The sequence below is a fragment of the Pithys albifrons genome, chromosome 10 (genome assembly GCF_047495875.1).
Source record: "Pithys albifrons albifrons isolate INPA30051 chromosome 10, PitAlb_v1, whole genome shotgun sequence".
Lineage (NCBI taxonomy): Eukaryota > Metazoa > Chordata > Aves > Passeriformes > Thamnophilidae > Pithys > Pithys albifrons.
The window spans coordinates 10,080,547-10,105,237 of record NC_092467.1 but is presented as its reverse complement, the minus strand read 5'-3'; the positions used below and the strand labels follow the sequence as shown (position 1 = coordinate 10,105,237).

General features: G+C 38.6%; 2 protein-coding genes across 2 annotated transcripts in view; one reads left to right on the top strand and one right to left on the bottom strand.

The window, feature by feature from the left end:
* CDC73 (cell division cycle 73) overlaps positions 1 to 24,691 on the bottom strand; it is a 111,334-nt gene that overhangs the window by 43,140 nt on the left and 43,503 nt on the right. The gene's annotated exons all lie outside the window — the stretch shown is intronic.
* On the top strand, positions 3,325 to 11,382 carry B3GALT2 (beta-1,3-galactosyltransferase 2). The gene is made up of 2 exons (XM_071565670.1): positions 3,325 to 3,906; positions 8,558 to 11,382. The coding sequence occupies exon 2, from the start codon at positions 8,694 to 8,696 to the stop codon at positions 9,960 to 9,962; it is 1,269 nt and encodes a 422-aa protein (XP_071421771.1). The 5' UTR covers positions 3,325 to 3,906; positions 8,558 to 8,693; the 3' UTR covers positions 9,963 to 11,382.

Here is a 24,691-nt window from a genome sequence, read left to right as displayed (position 1 = left end):
GAACCACAGAGAGGAATGGCCACTGGCCATATCCATAATAGTTCTTAACACAGAAAATTAAAACTAAGCATTTATGCACTGTATTAACACATTTCCAGAAGGTACAAATAAAGCTTAAAAGCAAAAATAACCAACCTTGAAAATGTTGCCATTAATCATTCTGAACTGTCACTTGAAAGGTTTCCAACACATTACAACTGAAATAATATTTCATTTTACTATGATAAAATGGAATAAACATTTCAAAGTATTCATGGAGTATCCAGAAAGCACAGTCCATATGGGATTGATAGGTCAGCTATGATATACATATTTCCTTTAACACTCATGAGACCAGTGGCCACCAGGCAGAAAGGTACCAAGCAGGACATGCTTGACTACTGCAACTATTCAGAACTAGTTTGAGAAATTCCTGCTAATGTTGTCAAGACAGAACTTTATTTGATGGCTCAATCTAAGAGTTTATTACAAAATCAGTTAGACAAGATTCTGCTGACACTTTTTAAAGAAGACATGTAGAGAATTTCCAAAGTTTTTTGAAGAAGATATTACAAACTTATACACCTTTGTTTTGCCTAAGTACATAGTGCTTAGTTCACAGCTGTCATGTGCACAGGTTATTCTAAGTAATCACCTGCTTTTAATCCTTGAGTCTGGTTCCAGCTCTGCCAATGTTCACCAGCCAAGGTAACTCTCGTGTTTCTTACACAACCTGTACATCTTCACATCAGTTACTACTCGTAGTCTTAATAGGTGGCAGCATTTCAAACACTAACATTGCAGCTTCTAATTTAAGATGTAACCATAGTAACATTACAGAACATGCTACTCCCTGGATCAAGAATAAGCAGTCTACTGACCCTTCACAGTGAGATTTAGCTGAAATAAAACTCATTCCAATCTCCAGCCCAGCAAGATTAAAGAAGCCTCCAGGTCGTATTTCCAGTACAACGCAAAGTTTGCCCTCTTGAAATACCCAGAAACTCATTTACAGTATCATATACTCAGTATCATACACTCCTTTACAGTATCGTACGAGCGGCAAAGAACAAAGTGCTACAAAAGAAAAGGAATTTCTTCCTGAAACTTTGACCCTAAAAGTTCCATCAGTCACTCCCAGACAGAAAGCAGTAGAATAATCAAAGGTTTTTTACTAACTTTTCTGTAAGATGAGCAAAGACCTGCTCATCCTTTATTTGAAAAAAAAAGAGAGTGAACAAAAGAAATTGGTCACTACTATTTAAGAATTCAATATTCAATTTGTTCACAAGGCAGGATGACAAATTTTACACATATCAACAGACAACAGCTCTGCCTGAACTTTACAGGCTACACACAAGGGATATATGGCCATTTAATTAAAAGCCAAAGCTGATGTCTGTTCCTCTCTAAATTTACTTTAAAAAGATTCTATTTAGAAAGATAGCCCCTGGGATTTTTGTACCTTTAATATTTACCAATGAGTATTTACAGAAAAATAAGAATTGCTCTGCCCACTCCAATAAGGAAACATACTACACCTACAGTTCCCAAGCTTCAGGAGGTACACCAGGTACTGTGAAGCAGCAGCAATTAAATTAAGTTGAAATAGTATGGATTTTAATAACCATTCCATTGAGATTTAGACTTGTTTCCCAAATACAATGTTATGTGTCTTACCTGAAAATTCAAAAGTCAGAGGCAGATTTACATGCTTCTTTTTGACAAAAACATGACTTGCTTCCACATAAATCAACATGGGTAAATTGACTCTATGAATAATCCACCTGATTTCCTATTCATAGCCCAGAATGCAGCAAACTGACCCGACTCCTGGCCACACTGTCACATGTTTGTATACACACAGCAACAGAATATACAAATTTCTGGATATTACACAGGGCAGGGACAAGACAACTTGGCGTGTTTAACTGGAAAATGGAGTAGACTGGGCACACATGGAGCCTGTCAAAGTACTGATTCTCAGTTGTTCACCAAAGTCCCAGAGCAGCAGTGGTGCCTGACACAGGCCCTCCTCCCTCACTCCGCTGCCCCGTGGACACCCCTCCACTTCCATTGTTTAAACACAAAATTTTTTAGAGTGAAGAAGATATGAAGTCTTGACCAATACACACTTTACAATTACTATTTAGAAAATATGCTCATGATACTAAAATGCCCTCAAATAGGATCATAAGATTTGTGGAAATTGTCACTAGGTTTGGAAATGTATGCATTACAAACAAGGCTAAATTAATACAGAAAATGTAGAAAGATGATTTAGTTAGGAGGATTTAAATCTGATTACATTTCTAGTAAATTATCATAATATGCATCAAGAATAATAAAACACCTTGACTGCCTGAGGAAGCCTTATTTGCAGTAAGGGACATACCTTGCCCAAATCTCTGATAGAGCAATTACAGTTTCTTTACCCTTTGGCTAAAAAAACTGACTATAGTCATTAGCTTTTCAAAACAGACTGGACAAACACAGTGACTAATAAGTACCTGGGTTAAGTATGCTGCTAGCTTTGTATTTTCTGAGCTATCTATTGTGGTATTGTACTTATAACATCTGGTAAACATAATAAGATGCTTCAGCATAGAAGGGTCAGCCATCAAAATGAGAGACATGAATAGAACAAAAATTTCCTTAGGATCAGAAGGGCAAATTCTATGATATAGGTATGTTTGTAACAGACAAAGGACATTTTAGATTAATCAATAATTGAAATGAAGTGCCCCTGACTCTGCAATGCCAGACTTCAGGCTTTACCACAGCAGAAAGGCATTAACAGCAGACAGGCAGCTTAACACCGTGTGCTTATACATCAGTGTTGCTCGGCTTAATTGAATAACCTAAGATAACAAAAAGCAGCTTTTATAAAGTAAGCATGTGCAAAGGAACTGCAAACAAAGAAACACATTTTTATTTTTCCTTTGGCATGAAGGTACAAGTGATTTACACTTCAGGAGAGTCAAATGGGTTAAATCAAGCTTCAGCATCCAAACGCTTATAATTCCCTTCCACTGCAGAACAGCTTTTGGAATATGGGAATAGAACATCTACCATTAAAAATCCCCTGGAGAATCCTAAGTTATGGTGCCAATGAAAAGTGAAAACAATCTATAAAACCCCTAAATTGTTCACTTAATAATTATACAGATTTGATAGTATTCACCTACCACTGTGCATGAACCGAGTATGTATCATTTATCAAATAAGAGCAAGAGCCTGTAAAGCTTCCTGTCTGCCTTTGGATTTAGTCAAAATGAATGCAAACAATCACGTGGGATTCAGCCAAGCAGTGACGTTAAATTCTGCTCTGTCAGAAGACAGCATCTGTCAAAGCCCACATTTAAACTGCTGCCTGCCTGTGCAGCAGCTGAAGAACTACGGAATGGATTTTATACACCAGAATTTGGGTTAAAACAGCTCCAAACCATTTCTATTACTGCCTAGCAACAATGAAGGAAGGAACAGAGGGAAATCCTATTACTGAAGGCAACTGAAGCACTACGCGCCAGCACTCCCTGCTACCACTACCATTAGAAATATGGATACTGAGGAGCGGAGAACACAGCACTGCATTGTCCGACACGGGAAACACCAGCTGTAAAAAGCTCCGATGCATCGGCTGTGAGCGCCAGACAGCCCCGCTCCCAAAAGAAACGAGAACTACTGCCCCTTTGTTTGGAGGATGAACAAAAAGCCCCAAGACAAGGACGACACTTATAAGCAGGGAAGGTAACACGGCAACGCGCAGACAGATGGACAGAGTGGATACCGAGGAGAGGATCGCAGGAAGCGGGGCTGTGGGGGGATGTGCGCATGTTCGATAGCATCTTTTCTGCCGAAGTGATGGCGTGCCAAAACTATTTTGTGGGTATAATCCTCGCACCATAAATGGCCTGACCAAGGAAGGTATGTCAAACCCTTGTGTGTGATATTCATTCGGTTGTCTGTTGCCTTTTCAGCCATTACAGATAATGATCATTCCTAATTTGCAGAGCCCTGAGATAACACTGTCTCTGAACAGCCAGAAGGAATTGTAGCAGGTTTCCCTCTCCCCCAGCACAATGTCACTACCTTGCACTCACTAAATGCACCGCTTACAGCCTGCCAAGCCTGGTGCGGCTGGAGAGGAGGGATTAGAGGGATAATGTAGCTACTGTAATGATTGCTTTTAACTGAGAAATTAAAAACTCAAACCTCTCCAAAACAGAAAAAAAACAGTTAGAAATCCTCTCAAACTAGGTCAGAATTAATCCTTATCTGAAGTAATCTTAAAGCACTGGCAAAATGGCCATAATGTGACATACTGAGAGCACTGAAGCATCAAAACAGACCATGCAGTCAAAAGACATTATCGTAACAGTCCCTTCAGACCTTTTTACACTTGCCCTTCTTTCCCCCAAACACAAGCAAAATGTCATCAGGCCAGTATCAGCCAAGCATAAACTGGGAGCGTGCAAAAGACTGGGCATGATTTAAACCATCAGCAGTGCAACCAGGCACCACAATTTACAAGTAACATCAGGCTCCCCTGATATCCTAAAAGGAAACCTTCAAACACTACACACTCAAAATGGTAAGCACGTAACTATCTCCTGCCATCACTGCAATTTCTGTTTAATATGAAAACACTGACTGTTGAACTTGGATTGTAAAATGACATTCCATCTAATTGTCATTCATTTCTATTTATTGTTGAAATTTAAATACTTCCATCACTAGTGGCAAACAAACAAAATGAATATTTGCAATACAAATTTAAGACCCAAATCTATAGCAATTCAATACACTGCCGAAAGAAAGTGCTTATCTGCAGAATCTACCAATATGTTATAATAAATCATTAAAAGTCAATATAAATGTGCTTTCTTTGCCCAAGGCAATGCTAACATGCAATAAAACAACTGCAGCTGGAAAGAGTTCACAAATCAAACGTTGCAGCAAACAACAGACACTGGTTTCAAATCAGTTTTAAGACATTCAGAAGATAAGCCACTTCACAGAACTTTTAAAGTAACAACAAAAAATTGTACCCTCAGGCAATACTCCAGGAGCAGCACACTTAGCAAATGGCAAAACTTCCGTATCTTGATGTATCTTTAAAAACCTGCACATCAAACCTTATACCAAGCAGTGTTTTGTGCAAAAGATTAATGGAGTTCATAAGAGAACTCAGGCAACATTATGTGAGGCCAAATATGCAACTGCTGCTGCTGTTCACCAGAATACCAACTCAGGCTGCCTTTTGAACTCTTCCCTCTAATTTAAGAGTTTGCCCACACAGCTAATCAAAATATGAAAATCCAAGACGTGCGAATAGGAAGTCGAATGCTTCAATTTGCAAAGCTGTAATTATAGAGCAGAACTGCAAGTACCAGGAACCAAAACACCAGCAGAGCACAGACCACAAATAAAAATTCAAGAGGCATTCACAGTTTATATATTTGGCATTTGATAATGCATCAGTGACTGCACTGTCAAGTGCCAAAAATGAAGCAGCATTATCATAAATCGTATCTTCACACTGCAGTTACATGGTACAACACTCTCAGAGGACAAGGTGAGTGTTACAGAGACCTTTTGCCAGACTTAGGTTTTGTTATCTACCCTCAGTAATTGCTGCCTGTTCAAAAGCTTTCTGTGAAACAATTTTATATATCTGGGCAGAGCAGTAATGGTGTAACCCTAAGTAAGTGAGAGGAAATACTACTTTTATTTTACTATTTGAAGGTGGTTTAATATCTATTGACAGTTTTTTATATTATTTTTAAACAATGCATCTTAGCATGTAGTATTTTTTCAAAGGTGCAATTATTGCTGTATTTCAAATGCCTGATACCTCACTGTGTATTTTGATACATTTTACAAATGCATCAAAGAAAATGAGCCCAAGTTATTTTTTTTCAGTTAATAGTTTTATGAAGCTGAAAAATAGATGGGGGTCCTTCCCCTATACATAGAATGCCTTTCTAAAGGGCAGAGATGGATTTTGTAAGAAACTCCTACCTTAATACAGCAAGAAAATATGTGAAAAAATCAAGGAAATATGAGTCTCTTGAAATTTCTTACGATTCTAGTTCCGTCCCTGCCTGTAAAACTTACTTTGGTGTGCACAATGTGTGCATGCAGCCTCATAAAAAAGGTTTCAGCCATTACAACTGCCTTTCCTGGGATGCTGTCTCAGTTCATCACCTGAAAACAGTTTTTAGTTTACACAAATATTTATGGAACTTAAGACTGTAATTTTTGCCTATTGCCATATCAGAGTAGGTAGATAGCACAATACTGTCTCAATTAAAGATTAAACACAGATTAGCAGTGCAGGTCATGTTTGCTGAACTATTTCCATCTAATCACTGTAGTTTTGTAAGTGGAACAATTCAGTGTGACAAAACTAGTCTGGATTTGTGCTGCTGCTCCATATTTGTGAAATTCTGGGTTTGCCTTTCTTCCTAAACTGTGTACGCAGGCAATGGAACGATAATTAATCAAATATTCCCACTCCTGCCCTCCAGTCTGGTCTCAAACAATTAACTTCCCTGAGATCCTGGGTATCATCCCTTGAAGAGACATGTTTGCTTATGCAGAGATATTCTTCCCAAACAGCTGAGCATTCATTAACTCCCTGCACACTGCAGAGAAACTAAAAATTACGAGTTTTGAGGAGAGGCTTCTGTTTTTTCAGCGGGCAAAAGCAGGTTCAAGTGGTCGGAGAAACACGAGTCTTTCACACATGGTGGCTTTTCCTTTCGTTAGGGCAATGCCGAGTTCAAGCACCATAAACGTGGGCATAAGGTTAATTCTTAAACTGCGCTTCGGACGCCGCCCTTTATGGTTTTTAGACAGGGAGCCGAGTCTCCGGGAAGGTAATTTAAAAAAAAGACAACCAACACAGAAGTGCGTTCAGTAACCCTGGAGCCCGACCGCGTGGGCGCGGGGTCCGGAAGGGGGGAAGCGCCGGCGGCGCGGGGTGTTCCCGAAGGATCGGGGCGCGCGCCCCTCCCGCGCCACCATCCCCGCGCGCTGGCGCCCCCTGGCGGCCGTTCCTGCCGCGGCCGCCGCCGCTCCCGAGCCCCGTCCGGTCCGCGCACGGCGGGGCGGGGAACACGCACCGGGCCGGGATAACACACCCTGCCGTGGGTAACTCACACCCTGGCGCCCTGCTGCGCTCCACACTTCTCCCAAACACAAACAGGCCCCTACCCGAACCGCGCACATTGGATGGCACATCGCACTTCCTTTCAATGTTAAATCCTCTCATTTCCCCTGTAACGTGCTACTAAGTTTTCAAACGCACAAATTAATGCAAATATTGGTTTTCGAAGATAGTGAAGTAATTAAAAAATAACACATTTCTGTTAGAAATAGCATTTTCTACGGACTCTTGTTCAGCTGTCATCCTTTTCCCTATACAAAACCCTAGGGCCTAGAAATAAATTAGAGCAAATTGAAAATCACAAACGAATTGCTACTGTGCAATGAAAGGTTCATTTACGAGATGACGTGATCAGCTTTTAATATGCAGCATCATGAAGCTGCCATATTGACTCTGCTCCTGAATATGAACAAAAATTTAAGAGAAAATGAAGCACAGACTACTTTGGCACTTTTTTCTACAGCTACAGATGCTGCTCACAGTACTTGAAATTTCTGACTGATACGAGAGGTACAGCAATTATACGTACATTTATAGAGGAAAAAACCAGAATCACAATAGTTTGCCAGAAACTTAATGCTGTGCAATTTTTCTTCCAGTTAGTACGATCACAATCAACAGCTCAATTTTAATTCAGCTGCCTATGAGCCTGGCACCACAGCCAAGTGTTCCATTCAGTATTTTCCTTGATTGTGGAGTAGAAGGTTAAAGGTCCCTCAAAGGTGACCGAAAATGTTTCTGCATTATCATCCGAGGGCTGTGCACTGAGGTTACTGGACCCTGAAAATTAATTTTGACAGGTGCATCTTCTCATTGACTTTCCAAACGCAGCCGGGGCCGGGGAAACACGCCAGGCAGTGTCCTGTGACTAACACAGCTCTGCCATAATCAACCTTGTGCCGTCTGTCCCACCACCAACACATGACCATTTTGCAAAAAGGGTTTTAAACTGTGAGCCGTACTGGCCTCTGCATGTCAAATCAATTTTAATTAATGCCAATAAACCTTCCATCTGGTATCAAGGCTTTTTCATTCAGTCATTCTCTAACCCTGTATAAGGATTTCACAGTAGTGTATATGAAGCTATTTATGTCTACTCCATACTTTTTCATGCTAACATGATCAATTATGGTGTTCTTTTTTTACTTTTTATCATCAGCATCCAGAATGTTTATCAAAACTTTTACCATGAAAAGAAGCATTTCTAAAAGCTAACAAATCAAATTAAATCATAAAACAAGATTGACTTTTAACATAAATCTAATCTTGTTTCTATTGACATGGTCTGATTTTTTAAAAAATATTAACTCAATTTTATGTTAATACCTAGCTTCTACTTGTAACCTTTTATATAATAAGTGTATAAAATGAAAGATTTGTGATTTTTTTTTTGATTCTTTGCAGAGAGAGCCATTCGCAAACAATTACTCAACATGAACAAAAGAAAATGAATACCAAAGAATAGCAGTGGATTCAAAACCAATTGGAAAAGCATTTTGCTTGACCACTCTCTCATATTCCATCACTGGATCCTTACAACATGCTTCAGTGGAGAAGACGACACTGCTGCTTTGCAAAGATGACCTGGAATACCAAAAGGTCTCTGTTTCGCACCCATCTCATGGGCTTGATCTCCCTGGTATTTCTTTTTGCTATGTTTCTCTTCTTTAATCATCACGACTGGCTGCCAGGCAGGGCTGGATTCAGAGAAAATCCCATGGCTTACACTATACGAGGATTTAGGTCTACAAAAATTGAGACAAACCACAGCTCTCTAAGGAACATGTGGAAAGATGCTGTACCTCAGACGCTCAGGCCCCAGACAGTCACCAATCCCAACAACACGGATCTGTCTCCACAGGGAGTAACTGGTTTGGAAAACACCCTCAGTGCCAATGGAAGTATTTACAATGAGAAGGGTACTGGGCATCTGACTTTGTATCATTTCAAATACATCATCAATGAGCCTGAGAAGTGCCAGGAGAAGACCCCTTTTCTAATACTGCTCATAGCTGCAGAGCCAGGCCAGGTGGAAGCGAGACAAGCTATTCGGCAAACGTGGGGTAACGAGAGCCTGACACCTGGCATCCAGATTGTTCGTATTTTTTTGTTGGGGTTAAGCATCAAGATAAATGGATACCTCCAGCGTACCATTCTTGAGGAAAGCAGACAGTACCATGACATCATTCAACAAGAATACTTAGACACTTACTATAATTTAACCATTAAAACTTTGATGGGAATGAACTGGGTTGCAACTTACTGTCCACGTGTTCCATATGTTATGAAAACTGATAGTGATATGTTTGTCAATACTGAATATTTAATACACAAGCTTCTGAAGCCAGAAGTTCCTCCAAGGCACAAGTATTTTACAGGTTATTTAATGAGAGGTTATGCACCTAATAGGAACAAGGATAGCAAGTGGTATATGCCACCTGATTTGTATCCAAGTGAACGTTATCCTGTATTCTGCTCTGGAACTGGTTATGTTTTTTCTGGAGATTTAGCAGAGAAAATCTTTAAAGTCTCCTTAAGCATCAGACGTTTACATTTAGAGGATGTATATGTGGGGATCTGTCTGGCCAAGCTGCGGATTGACCCTATGCCTCCACCCAACGAGTTTGTCTTCAATCACTGGCGAGTTTCTTACTCCAGCTGTAAATACAGCCACCTAATTACCTCCCATCAGTTCCAACCTAGTGAACTGATCAAATACTGGAACCACTTACAACAGAATAAGCACAATGCCTGTGCCAATGCAGCGAAAGACAAAGCAGGCAGGTACCGCCACCGCAAACTGCACTAGAAGGACCAGGCTCCCTCTGCCCACGTGCTCCACGTGCAACCTGTAAATACCACTGAGCGCATGTACAGTGACCATGGATGAGCTTCATGGGACAGCCTTCAGTTGATCCCCATCACATAGTGGAGTCTGAAAATTATTTTTTTAAGTTAAAAAAAAGTATAGCTCTTGATAACAGTAATATGATGAAATTATAACCAAAAGGTTTTCCCAGCAAATTTGAGGAAAAAAAAAGAAAAGATGGTATATAAGGATTTTTGTGTTAATGTGCAATAATAAGCATGCACACTTTGGTGGTACAATTGCTGATTTATGTGCCAATAAAATATAATTGAGCATATTTTCCACACTAAAATTTTATTTTTAAAAATGCATTCATAGCTCTAGTTCTCTTCCATGTAATGATTTCTTGTTATCTAGAATTGCTATAAAATGAAAAATGAAAAACTAAGGAAATACACAAAGGGCAGATCAGTTTTACCTAAAATTATTATACACTTCTTTAATGTATAACACACTTAGCAATGTCACAATTTAGTAAGACACTACCAATGGACTCTAAAACACTAAGAAAGTACTTCTTTGAAGTAGGTCCAGTTTGGGGAAGTTTGCTTATTTGATTAGGAAGGAGGGATGAATGAAATCAAAGTTCAGAAGACATCACCTTCAGAAATGCAAGCGGTGTTCTAGATGCAACTAAATTTCCTTCAAAGAGCAGACTAAAAGTTACTTCATTCTCTGAAGTCACAGGGCAAGCTCCTAAAACCTGGTGCCAATTAACATTCACCTTGGCACCTCCATGCAAGTTCATTGAATCTGTTATTAATTTCCCTACATAACTTCAAGGTAACTCAAAGGCTGATCAGAAATGTAAAATGTAAGTTCAAGTCTTGCATCGTTCTTAACAAAATTCCATTTTGTGCAAAAAGGGAGAAAACCAATCAAACATTTGTTGATTTTGCTCTTTCCTGCCTTCCAAAAATCAGTCAAGTGAAAATGCATCTGCTAGAGAAAATGAAGCCACACACTTGACTTTACAGGTGGAGAAGACTAGGTCATAATAAGATTGAGAGTTCCAGAGCAATATGGGCAAGAACAAAGTCTAGGGAATTTTAAACACTAAAGTCACAACACGTACCACTGAAAATAAATTGTGAGAAGTAGGTTAAGTCTATTTACAGGTTTCCAGTTTTCTAACAAACAGAACTTTTAAAGCTTATTTTCCAACAGTTACAGCAGAGTTGTATCAAATTCAGGTTATTACTGTTTGTCACAGTGCCAGGGTAAGCAATACCCACCTCTCACTTAGCAGCAAATGATGGAGCTGCAATTAAGTTTTCTGTTTGACTGGGACTTTTTAATTGGATAAAATACAAATATTTGATGTACTTTTATTATTTAATAAAGTTGATTATATTTATGATCTTAAGACTTCATTTTTTATGGGGAAGCTGCTCAGGAAGAAATAAATTTCTAGCTTTAGGATTACTTGGCTTTTCTAATGTTCCCTAGTCCTTAAAGCCTAGTTTTCATACTATGCACACACAGTACAGATATCACAGCAGGTTTTTTTCTTTGTAAGGAAAAAACAAATCATATCAGCACTCTCAGCAGCTCTAGAGCTGTCTGTCTGCAGGAACTTACACACATGAACAGACTGCAATGCACTGGACTACACCTCTGAAGCAATTGTAGGAGCTCCTCTGGAAGATGGGTCTAGGAATTTGCTCATCACTATTTTTTTTTTGTGAACCTTCATTAAATTTTGTTCTCTGCTGTATTTGAGGTGTGATAATTACACCTTTGTGCATTTCTAAGACACTTCAAATTGCAGAAATGTCTGTTTCTAGGGAGAGTGAATACATGTAAAAGTACTAACTCTCTTACAGAGATTTCTCCAACTACATTTAAAGTACATATACTTAGTTTATGTGATGACTATTGGCATTTTTGCAAGACAGAGGTGCGAGTTGCATTAGCAAAAGTCTTTGGGAGTGTTTTCAACAGCCCTCAGTAGTTTTTCCACACACAATCTGCCTGCTTCCTTCCAGCTAAGGCAGGCCACAGTAAACAGCCAGCTCAAAGCCACCTGGCTGGAATTTCCTATGTGCAAGCTTTACACTACAGCCCCAGTTTTAGACCACCACAGTGATTGTCTAAAGCCAGCTACTACTCCAGGGTGCTCAGTTTTGGAAGACTTACAATCCCGTAAGTGGCCTTTTCCTGAGAAATGCTGGCCAAGAGCACAGTCCATCCTCCTGGAGAGGACTTCAACATTGTTCCCTGCCTTCAGTGCTTCCAAGCCAGACTGCAACGTACTCTGCTTGGGTTTTACCAACTCTGGCTAGTTCAAAATGCTGTTCCTGGCTTCTGAGTATAGTCCAAGAGGTTAATAACTAAACCTTAAACAGTTTGGCACTTGAATCATCAAGTTTGGCAGCCAAACAACCTCTCGGGTGCTCCACTTTGGAGCTCTTGCACAGTGAGTATCTGCCCAAGCTTGGCAGAACCACGGCACGATGCTACGAGTTCAGCATCCCAAACTTCTTGCTAGTTAAAATACTAGCGAGGAGTACAAGAAGCTAAAAAAAAAGCCATTTTTAATGCCTTCTTAAGGCTCCAACATAATGTTTAAAGTTTGTATTAATGTTTGGATATTAATTGAAGCCACTCTATAAATATACTTGAATCCTTACCAAGATAGCCAAAGGCTACTTGAATCATTTGCATCCAAGTACTGTTTTCTTGCTGTTTGTTGCAAAGCTTACAGAAACAAAAGGAAAAGTCTGTACGATGAAATATGCAATTACAGAATGAAAGCTCTACATTCCATTCTCTGAATGTCTTACCCTTTCCTAGCTTGTGTTTAAGGTATTTGCTCACTCTACTAGAATATAAAAACAGTTCACGTTAAAAATAGTGCAATAATTATTTATATCATTAAAATCTTGGACAAGTTCTCTCACTTCCCTTCCCCGCAAAGCAAGGCAAAAAATGCATTTTTAATTAGCAATAGGATACAAACTTGTAGCCAAAATTCTAACATGTCTGCAATGCAGTAAAAAAAAAGGGGGGAAAAAAAAGGATGTAAAAAAGGATATAACTATTCACTGCATATAGAAGTTTGTATAATACTTGCTTTAAATGTTTTTACTTCTCTGTATGTCTGCTTCAGGTTGAAAACAAATATAAAAAGTCATAATGGCTCAAAACTTCTGATGGAAGAAAAAATTGTGACATCATCAGCACAATCATTATGGTAAATCTTAGAAAAATCAGCACGGTAACAAAAATCAGAAATTGGAATTCTATAATTTCCCCTTATTTATTTAACTTTCAACTAAATAAAGATTTACATATTGGTTTTACAGGACCAAAATGAAGTCCCACAAAAACCTGTTATTCAACAGAACACTGTTCCTTTCATATCTCCAGTTAAATCATTGATGTGGGTTATTTGTAGACCACACAGATTCTATTAGATTTAAAATGGAAAATGCACAACTACAGGTTTTGGTGTAGGAGAACTGATCCCATCCCCACTCACTGACAAATCTTTCATGGGTAAAGTTCACAATCTGTTCTAATCTGAAAAAAAATATAGATAAAGGTACTTCCAAGCTTCAGTGATTGGTCTGAAAGAAAATTTAGTGTCCTCCAAGATCTTCACTTAAATTTATAAACTTAAAATTAAGGGATGGCAGTGATCTAGCAAAGATGAGACAGACTGGCTTTCAGGTCAACCTTACCAGAATAGCAATTTAAAATCTGTTTTTCTTTGCAATGCAGTAATATAAAATGTGTCAGTCCTTATTTACAAAATATTTTCAGAATATATTAACATGTTAATATATTAGACATGCATAACTGTCTCCAAACTCACGCTCAGTCAGGCACTGGAGGGCAGGCCTGTACTTCAGGCTGCCTCCCCCTTCCCACTAATTTTCCCAATATGTTAACCCAATCCCCAGTCATGCTTCAATCTAAAATACCTACATAACCCCACAGTGCAAAAACATCTTATGTCTTGAATAAATGCTCATTGCAATGCGTGAAAATGTCCTAGGAGGAGATGAAAGGGAGAGGGAAGATGCTAATATAGAAGATACTACTTCTTACGTTTGTGCTATTGGCAAGAACAGGCTTGTAACAGACTTGCAAAAACGTCATTAGTTGTTTATATCTATTTCCAATTTTAAACACTATTTCTCAATCCCTGTTTTATCTCTTAAACAGCACAAATAAATTGCTTAATTACACCATGATAACTGCACCTATCAGTCCTTTCAGATGGCCCTTCCTGAGCGCAGGTGAGTTGGTGGTGCAGCCTCACCCCCCTTGCTGACCACAGTCATTCAGATTGCAGGTCACGCCTACCAGACAAGGCACTTGCTGTATTACCACAGATTACTCCTCCCTTCTCCAGCTCTGCTTCCCAAGGCCCAGCCACTCGGTGTGGCAGCCCTGGGGCAGGAGCAGGCAGGGGAGCTGCACTGCCAGCAGGGCAATACTGCACTGTGCAAATGTAGGTCAGCAAGGAGGGAACGCCGTCTCTGCTTTGCAGCCACAGCAAGGGTGAAGGCAAAGGCTTTCCAGGGCAGGAGGCTGGGGGAGGGCTGGGGGAACAATCTTGCAGCAGGTCAGATAAAAAGGCACTTGAATGTCAGAAAACAGAAGAGTGAAACTAAAAATGCACCAGCTGATCAACACCATGAGGGTTAAAAATATAGGGCAGGCTCAGCAATAGGGGAAAGCATTACAAAAGTGAGGTCACATTAGAAAGCAGGATCTGGAATTCTAGAGATAATTGTTCCCACTTCTCCACTTACAGAGAAAATAAGAATCTATGAGGCAAATCCATTCTTAGAACAAAATTTTGACTCTGTGATTGCAATGCATGTGTTTCATTGTGGCATGAACCAAATCACACGACGTGACACCATGGCATGGACAGCAGATGAGTAACTCCACAAGAACTATTTTACACGTAGGACTGAACAGCAGATCAGCAACTCCACAAGAGCTGTTTTACACGTAGGACTGCCAGTGCACAGGCAAACCAAAAGCAAAGCAAACTAGACCACTTGTGCCTAGATTTACATTTGATTTTCAAAGAGCTCATTTCAGTCTTCATTTGTTCCAGGTCAGCGCAAAAGAAATCAAGCCTGGTACAATATGGTACCTTCCACTCACAGTTAGAAGGCTGCAAAGGAATTTAGCTGAACATGGGATATGGATGAAAACTACCACATTGCTGTTCTGATATTGCCATGGCAACAGTTACAAGAGCTCTCTTAAGCATTTAAATCTGACAGTTTTCAGGATAACACTAGCTGAATGATAGTAATGATGCATTTTGGTTCATGAGCTAACTGCTGTATAACCACAGGGTATGAACTGCTCCCCTCACTTCTCTCAAGACTCTGCTTTTGGTCAAAACGTTCTGACCAAGACAGTAACCTTGAATTACCACTCAAAAAAAAAAAAGTCACTCCAGCACAGGGAGTACTCATGGCTTAAAGCTTTATGTACTCTCAGAGGTTTCCATTTGAATGCTTAAGCTGTGCACAGTCAGTGTACAGGGTGGAGAAGTCAAGACTGCTAAAGTCTTTGACGGGATTTTTCTCAAAGGGTTTTCATTCGCCTGGGAAGGCTGGAGAGAGGAAAACACCTTCTGAAGTGTGGATTGAATTGTTGCTGACCTTCATGGTATCATTTGCTCAAGAAAAGAGGAGGAAGAAACCACTGTTTTTCTACAATCTTTATCAGTTTGTAACCAATATACACTTTTAAAAATAACAAAACACTGCAAGCTGCTTTACCTCACTGAAGGCCAAAGTGCATGGAAGAATTCAGTGTGCCATTGCGGACCAGGGCATCAGAACAAGGCATCCTTTCCTTTCAGCCTATTTAGCTTAATCTAATGTTAATTGGCATTTCAACTGTTTAATATGAATATTCTGTGAACCACTTGTTCTCATCTCCCAGATGCTCAGTGTGGGCATAATGGAGAAGTCTCTTTTTCTTTACCTCATTAAAAGTGAAGTGTATGAAACATTTCTCATCCTAACATTTTAAGGATACCAGCTTTGATACTGTCTTGCAATATATTCAACTAAAAAAGATGAAGAAAATGAAAACAGTGTGAGATACTTTAAACCTTCCCAAGATGACAAAAATTCAGATTAGAAGAAGCAGTCATGCTTGCAAGGATCTAAGAGATGAATCTTTTCAACACAAAAAAGTCTTTAAAAGTAAAGTATTCCCAGTTCTTTCCCTGTTAACACTATTTAAAGTTTCATATTAACTAAAAAATTAAAAACATCCATGCCATCCTAAACCCACTAAATCCTTCCACTCTTGAAAAACCACAGAAGCACCACATCTTTTCTTGTGGAAAGGCCAAGTGTTCCCACATCTCTGTAAGCTCAAAGCTTAAATCAAGAAAAACCAACAGCCACAAGAAATCCTTTGTTAATAAATTACCAGACAAGTCACCAAGGAAAACAAAAACCTTGCTTACTCTCTTGCCTAAATTTTTAACATATCCTCATTTAAACAAGCCGATGTCTAAGAACTATTTTGAGAATAAGAATAACCTACAATCTTACAGCTTTTATTCGGGATTTCTGTGTCACTGTCATCACTTTCAAAAGAAGCATCAATTTAGAATACAAAAAACCCCACAACTACATTATACTTTAAACGTGATTTGCCATAATCTAAAGGTTGATGTAAGATGATAAAAACAAAAAGTGAAACAATGGAAAACACCATTTGTGACTGAGTCAAAAAATAAGGGTTGCTACTTAATGCAAATGCCGGCCTTATTACAGGCATTTCTCCAAAGTCCACCTAGACATTGATTTTTGCAGCCATAGAAATTCAACTCAATTATCCAGCCTTCTGAATCAAGAGAAAAACCGATTTCCCATTGTATCTTCTTCGAATAATTTAAAATACAACATTTTAGTAACTGTTTTTAAATGTACAAGACTGTAACATTCTTAGGTCGCCAAAATTTAAAGAAATAAGATAACAATTCAGAAGTACACTTAATGTTACTTAAGACTCTAAAATAAGAGTAAATATCGTATACGTACCTGAGGGGACAACTAACACATCTGTTCCTCAAAAAGCACATTACAAAGCTTGTGCTGTACCCACAGTGAGGAACACCAAAGGGAAAAAACCCACAAAACAAAATCCAACAAACCCACAGAAATCACACAGTTCATAAATAAATGTATCTTCAACTGAAAAATATTTTCATTACTGCCTCTATTAAATATCATAAGAGTATTCTGTCTTTCAAATCTGAGGTAATTTCTGAAACCTGATGCAGCAGTTTACTTCTATTATTTCACCAAATCTGAGCTGGTTTGACTACTTTGGAAGTTATCCATATTACTTAAATAAGCTAATCTTTTCCTGAATTCTCAAAATGGTAAAAAAATGGTAATTAGAGGAAGAATTATAGATAATCACAATTCTTTTAATTTACAAAACTAGAATTGATTCAGATTTAAAAGCTGCAGTTACTACTTCATTCTATGCTGCTGTGAATTATCCCCTTTTTCAAAGCAGGCAAGTTTGTTTGTGACATCCAGCAAAGGTATGATTTTCTTTCTAAGCAAAATTCAGTTGAGAAATGGATGGTGCAAACAACTTAAGATATCCAACTTTCATTAAAGTTCATAAAGGAACAACAGCCTTCTAACAATTTAGAGGCTTTAAACCAGAATGAAATGTAATGTTCTCCTATTCATTAAAAAGTGCATTGTCTGGGTCCCTCAACCACTTAAAAATTTTTTTCCCTTCCACAATTTCCACATTTTCTACTAGTAGAAGTTAAACAGTTTGAATGATTTATTGTCCAAATTTCATGCTAGCAGAGCGGAATGGGAAAACTAAAACAAAGTACACAATTACATTTCTTCCCTACCCATCCTCTTATTCATTAAAAAGCTTTACACACATGAACACACTTTTGCTAACTAATATCTTCTGCACACAACCCATTGTCCAGACCTTTTGAGAAACACTACTTTTTTTTTTGCCTCTAAGGCTCCTTATGACAACCAGTCAAGTATTAATATTTTAACTCTTCCAATTCCATAAGAAAAAAACACCTATGAATCTTGTATTAAAAATTTTCATTGTAAAATATTTGGCACAGAATAAAGAGGGGTTTCTGCCCCACGCTTATCACAATATTCTCTTGGACTTACAAGGGTTAGTACTTGAAGCACTGATATAGTACTTGGACTCATAAAACCTTGATTTACTCATAGAACAGATAAATCCTAGAATGTCCATGACAAAACTGATGATCATGAGCATTAAGTGCTGTTTCTTTTTTTTTTCATAACCCATGTACAACAGAACTGCAGACAGCAATACACAGACATATCCTGGCCAGGATATAGCAAGTATTTTTGTACCACTTTCTAGTGCAGCCATTTCAGCACATACAACTCTGAGTCCAGATAAATTGCAGCTGGACAATGTGCATGGTCTGAAAAGGCAGACACTTCTTCCACAGCTTGTGTGGGCAACCTGATCAGTGCCTCACAACCCTAAGAGGAAAGGATTTGTTCCTAACACCTAAGCTAAATCTTAACATCCCCTTTGAGTTTAAAAACATTCCCCTTGTCCTATCACGATCTGTCCTTGTAAAAAGTCATGCCCGGGAGGCTGCAGTGAGATCCTTCCTCTTCTCCAGGCTGAACAACCCCAGCTATCTCAGCCTGTCCTCGTAACAGAGGAGATCCAGCCCCCTGAGCATCCCCGTGGCCTCCTCTGGCCCTGCTCTAACAGATCCGTGTGTTCACTGTGCTGAGGCTCCCAGAGCTGGATGCAGCACTCCAGCTGGGGTCTCACAAGGGCAGAGCAGAGGGGGCAATCCCTCCCCTGACCTGCTGCCCACCCCTCTTTTGATGCAGCCCAGGATACAACTGGCTTTCTGGGCTAAGCACATACTGCACTGTTGGCTCATTTGAGCAAATCTTGAGATTTCACCAGAACCCCCAGGTCCTGCTGCTCTCCAGGAGTTCTTCTCCCAGTCTGTGCTCGTGTCTGGGATTGTTCTGACCCATGTGCAGCACTTTGCACTTGGATTTGCTGGACTTCACCAGGTTCAGAGGGGCCTTCACAATACTTACCATACCCAAATGGACAATACAAGGCACTGGATAATTTCCATTTTTTTTTCTGTGACACTTACAGATTCTTGATCAAAAATAGCTTTACATATTTACTGAACATATTTTACACTGGCTTTGTCAGCTACTTGAAGTGAAAAATGACAATGAGATGTGTTGCCATAGAAAAAAAATGCTGCCTCCCACCACAGCCAGCTAAAACATTTGGCATTTCATTTGTTTCAATGGCCAATACAGACACAAGAATGTGTTTGTCCCTGGCTTTTGGAAGGTCAGCAAAAAGGGAATTATTTTTCTGTCAATAAAGTTTTCTTTTCTTGCTGTCCTGTTTCCATTTTACAACTACCTCTTCACAGCTAAAGTTTTTCTCAAGTTATCAAAAAGAGATTTTGTAATCCACTTTGTGACTGCAAAATGCAATACGAAAAACTAAGCATTTTTCTAAAACCCCCTAACAATCTCCCTCCTTAACCAAACAACCTCAAAAATATGTTAAACGTTCATTCACAGAAATTTCTAACTGGAATTGTTTTAAACAAGTGAACACTAACTCTATAAACATCATGTCTTTATGACTCCCTTCGGAAGAGGTGACACAAACCTGTCTGATTCTACTAAATACCCAATTACAGTTTCTGAATCTTCTATAACACATTTTCAAAATCCGCTAACAAGCTTTAGTCCCTTAGATGTTACAAGAAATGGTCATATATTGCAGACCAACTCTTTGCTTAACAGTGGCATCAGCTACAAGACCAAAACAAAGTGACTTGTTTCAATGATTTCCCAATGTAACAATACAGATTTAAAAGATCCAAGACGTATAATTAAATGTTGAATCCGACCTTTATTACCAACCAATACTCTCTCTCTAAACAGCTGATAAAATTTAGCCAAGAATTCACAGAAATATTACATGAGCTTCCCCATTTACTGAAAATGTAAGGACAGAACACAGAAATTCAGCTACAGATTCAACTATAGGAGTGTTTTCACCAGGGACTGTACCACCCTCCATGTATGGGAGCAGAAAATATCAGCACACTTACTGTGCTGCTACTAACTGAATGAAATTAAAAATATTTTAAAAACCCAATAGAAATACTTTAGAATAATGGACAGTAATTACAAACATATAAAATGGAGGCACTTCTGTAAATGTTACGTAATAAGTCTCTTTCTATTAAACAGAGAGATAAAAGATGCAAAACCCACTAAAGTCATATTTTGGAGGAAATACATCGGCAGGACAAGTGCTTGTAAGAGAAAATATTCTGTCCTAAAGAGCTTACCTAAGTAAATGAGAGGACAAATTTTAAGTGGTAGGCTTCAATTCATCAATTTAAGTACTGGAAATGAGTGTTTTCCCTCGTGTAATGACAATTGAAATAAAGTTTGAAAACAATGACTATGCCCTAAAATAAACAGTCTATTAAGCATCCACAGCAATTTAATTTCCTATTCCCTTCTCAACTTAAACATACCAAACATCCTACATAAAACTGAAAGCAAAACCAATTACCCTTGGGTTTGCCAACCCAAATAAAACCAGAAGCTAAAAAGATCTCTACAACTTCCAACTTTTTTCTTAATACACACAGAACAAGTGCATTGTGAATATTTTAAAAGGTACTGAATTTCCTGCTGAATATACATGCAATCCAGATGAACTTGAACTGTGCATTCCAGAAAACACACAGTCTTTAGGGGCTAGTTAATAAATACCACTGAGGCTCTACATAATCCAGCCATTACTATCTGGAGTGAAGAGCAGTAGTTCAGTTTTATCTGGGGCTCTGTTGCAGATCAACTATAATCGTTTGCAAACCAGCAGTGAGCTACACACAGCACTGAGAAATGGGACTTCAGCAACAAGAGAAGCAGGAATCTCATATGGCAGTCCAGAAAAGCTGATCCCAAACTTAATAGGCTAACAGAGACCTAAAGGTTTATCAAGATTCGAGTAAAGGTGAGAAGTCAAAGCACATTAATTTAAATGCATTGAACTCCCATATGAATTTTCCAATGCAAGAGTAAATTGGCCTTCACTCACTGTAAACCAAGGAAATTAAAACATGTACAGCTCACTAAAGTAATTTTATTCCTAAAGACATCACAAGCCAATGGCAATTTAATGCATTATAACTTATGAATGTTGATGTTGTACACTTTGGTAATTTGCTTTAATTTGCTTGAGTGCCTTGAACTAGATATAGCCTAAAGGAAAACTTGTATATTGCCATATTAGATTGCATCATCCATTGTATTAAGGAGAAAAGGTTATTTGTGAATGGCAGAACTGTGATGCACTTGCTTCAACAGGAAAATGCAGACAATTACCAAAGACTCTTAACTTCCTAATGACTGCTAGCCATGCTCAGGTGGCAACAGCTTCACTCTGGAGAGACCTGAGGTGTTTAATTACCAATGAAAAAATAAATTAAGATTTTAACCCTTTAAAACAAATCCTGTTTTGGGAAGGGCAGCAGCTACAAGAGAAAGCTGGGAGGAAGCTTCCCAAGATCCTTGTGTCCTGAAGAGCCTTGACTGACAGACAGTCAAAGGCTCCCAGAAGAACAAAGGTATTTCAGACACAGGGAGGGCTTTTCTCCCCCCAAGGCCATGCACAGCTACTGTTCTTTGATAACATTGCATGAGCACAAAGGCACTTCCAGAAATCTACTTATTTGTCACAAAATCCTTAAACAAGACTGGAGTCTGGGAAGATCTAATGCTGAGAAAGGCAGGTAACTTGTGAACTTAAAACTGCTAAAATGCTCCCAGCTCAGCAGCAGGCTGGGGGCTACAACAGCTGGATGACAGGCTGTGGGGGCCAGGAATCAGCAGAGTCCTTAAAGAGAATGCCTGGGAATTCTGCCAGAAAGCACACAGGGTCCACCATGGGTTTCTCCTACAGCAGGCTGGCAATAAGAAGGAAGCAAGACTGCAACCAGGGCTTTGTCAACAGAACACAAAAACATTAATATAAGAAGCAAAAGAACTGGAAACTAACTGAACCTCAATGTAGCTAAGTATGTACCTTAATACGTAGAAAAGTTCTGTTTTAAATGTTTTACAGTGAAAAACAAAGAATTAGAAAGACAAAATTCACAGTAACAAATTTACACTGATTCACTACCAGTGTTAAAATTAATGAACTATTAATAAATAAACCCAGAATACATATTTTTTCCCACCAAGATAATGTCAGAGCATACAAAACATATTACAAAAAAGTATAAATGCCTTTCTGCAATTTAACTAGAAACAAAACATTCCCCTCACACAACCATTATTTCCAGACTTGCCAGAGAACCTCATGCTACTTCCCTGACACTTGAGAAAATAAAACATCTGTCCACCCCATCAGCTTTTAATCTTCTTATGGACAGAATTAATTTAGCTTCCTTCTGGGGAATGTGGTAGGAAAGGAAACTGGCCAAACCTACTTGAGCCAAAGTCCATCTTTTGTTTAAAGAAGATTAAAAAAAAAAAGAGGAAACCCAAAAAATAGTATGTCTTAAAGCTGTGAACACTCTTGAGTTATGCCACCTTTTTGAAGCATCAATATATTTCTATGCATTTTAGCATAGTTTATAGATGACTTCACTAAAGGAACACTACTTTCCTGAACATAAGGCAGAAACTCCCTGAAGCGTGCCAGACACTAAATGTCAGGTTTATCAATCACTTTCATTCCACTTAGGAGGGGCATCAGAAAAAGTTACACTATTTCCTTAAAGGTATGATTGTTATTCATAACAGAGAACTTTCACCAATATTAGTATACTTGTAGCCAGCATTTAAATTTAATCCATTCTGGATCTTATCCTGGAGGATGTTGAGTACTTATTACCTTTAATATTCTATTCCTCTCAGCTCCATATAAAGGAGTAATAAAATAATAGTTGAAAATATTTTCTGTGTATTGCAAATTTCCATCTGTAAAATGTTCCCTGCATATGGATTATTGTTATAGCACTCCTTCTTTAAAATTATCTAATACCCACATTCATATTTGAAAGGATTACAATTCAGAGTGTTTGGAATTACAAGCCAACTACAGGCAGCTTTCCAGACAAGAAAATAAAAGGGCATTAAGAGTCCTGCTGAGAACTGCCAGGGGAAGGAATATAAGAGACATATTGGATCTGTGGTTTTGTTGTACAGTACAATAACATGCATATGCAAGTTACCCTTATTAAAAATTTAGCTCACCTTGGGTGAGCAAACTGCCTGATTAGACAATTCCTTCATTATTCTGAATGGGAACTGTAACAGACAAGTAGACATAATCTTCTGAAGATTTCAGCTGTGAACAAGGAAGTTGATTTACATGTCAAAACTCAACCTATAGAATTTGAGCCAAGTATAAACCCACCCTTCAAAACCAGATGTAGCATTATACAGTGGACCTTTAGATTTTAATTTCTAAGATTGCATTATGAACCATTTAGTATTCTAATATGTACTTTACTACTTTAATCTCCATTTACTTGCTGTTCATTCCCACGTATTTTTGGAAGCTTTTTCCTGATGTTATTTTCCAGACCTAGTTAGACATCTGAAATCTACTATAAAAATCATTGGTTTGGTACAGCTCACAATGTCACCCCGCAACAGAATGGATTTTATAGACCAATATGAGAAAGCTGCATATATTGTGGATATAATAATATACTTTATATATGATTAGCTACAAAATATTTGGTTTAAGGTATTATAAAGCACTCTCAATCCACAAGTCTTTTGTTTTACTTAATAATCATGATAAAACACAATTCATCAGGCAGGTTATCTGTTTTAATGACAACTGTATTCCATTTTCATTCCAGTTACATTGAAATGTTTGCCTGATTTACATCAACTGCTCCAAAGATAAGTAGGAAGTAGGGCCCATGATGCACCCTCAAGTCTCTGTATTGCAAAGGAAGAGGAGAGTTGTTTTTCCTCCCCCCTCAGGAAACAGATTTACTGCCAGTCTGCTTCAGTAACATTCCCTCCCTTCTGCCACGGTATGTTTTGAAACTACTTTCCAATTTCAATAAAACCTGTAGAAAAGTTATTGCCTTTGTCAAATTTTTATGAAAATTGCTGGCCAGGGAAATTAAACCCTCAAATTACTGCTCCCAGGGACTGAAAGGCAGGCAGTGCTTTTTCTCTGTCTCCTCAAAGTGGCAGCACCAAGCCACCCAAAAGCAAACATCTGTAACTCATCAGCTGCACTTCTTTCCAGGTCAAGGGAAGGGATGAGGAGATACCCACCTCACTTAGTGAAAGTGAGGTTTAGGTGATTAAAGAGACAAAATACATTATTTATAGTCCCTGTGAAGAAAACAACAGTTTTTAAGAAAGTCTAAATTACAAGTGCTATGAATTTACAGCACCTAGGCTGACAGTTAACGACCAGCAATCTTATCACATCACTACACCACTTTGCTTAGTCACACAAAGTTTTGCTTCGCACTTGAACTGAATTTTAAAAGCATATCTGTTGCTTATGCACAAAACCTACTCATATATCTTTATGAAGAGCCAAATACGGAAGACATTTTAATTCCAGAAATA

Bases quoted from the DNA above. Each gene is read 5' to 3' on its own strand.
- B3GALT2 (XM_071565670.1), top strand. From the start codon at position 8,694: ATGCTTCAGTGGAGAAGACGACACTGCTGCTTTGCAAAGATGACCTGG.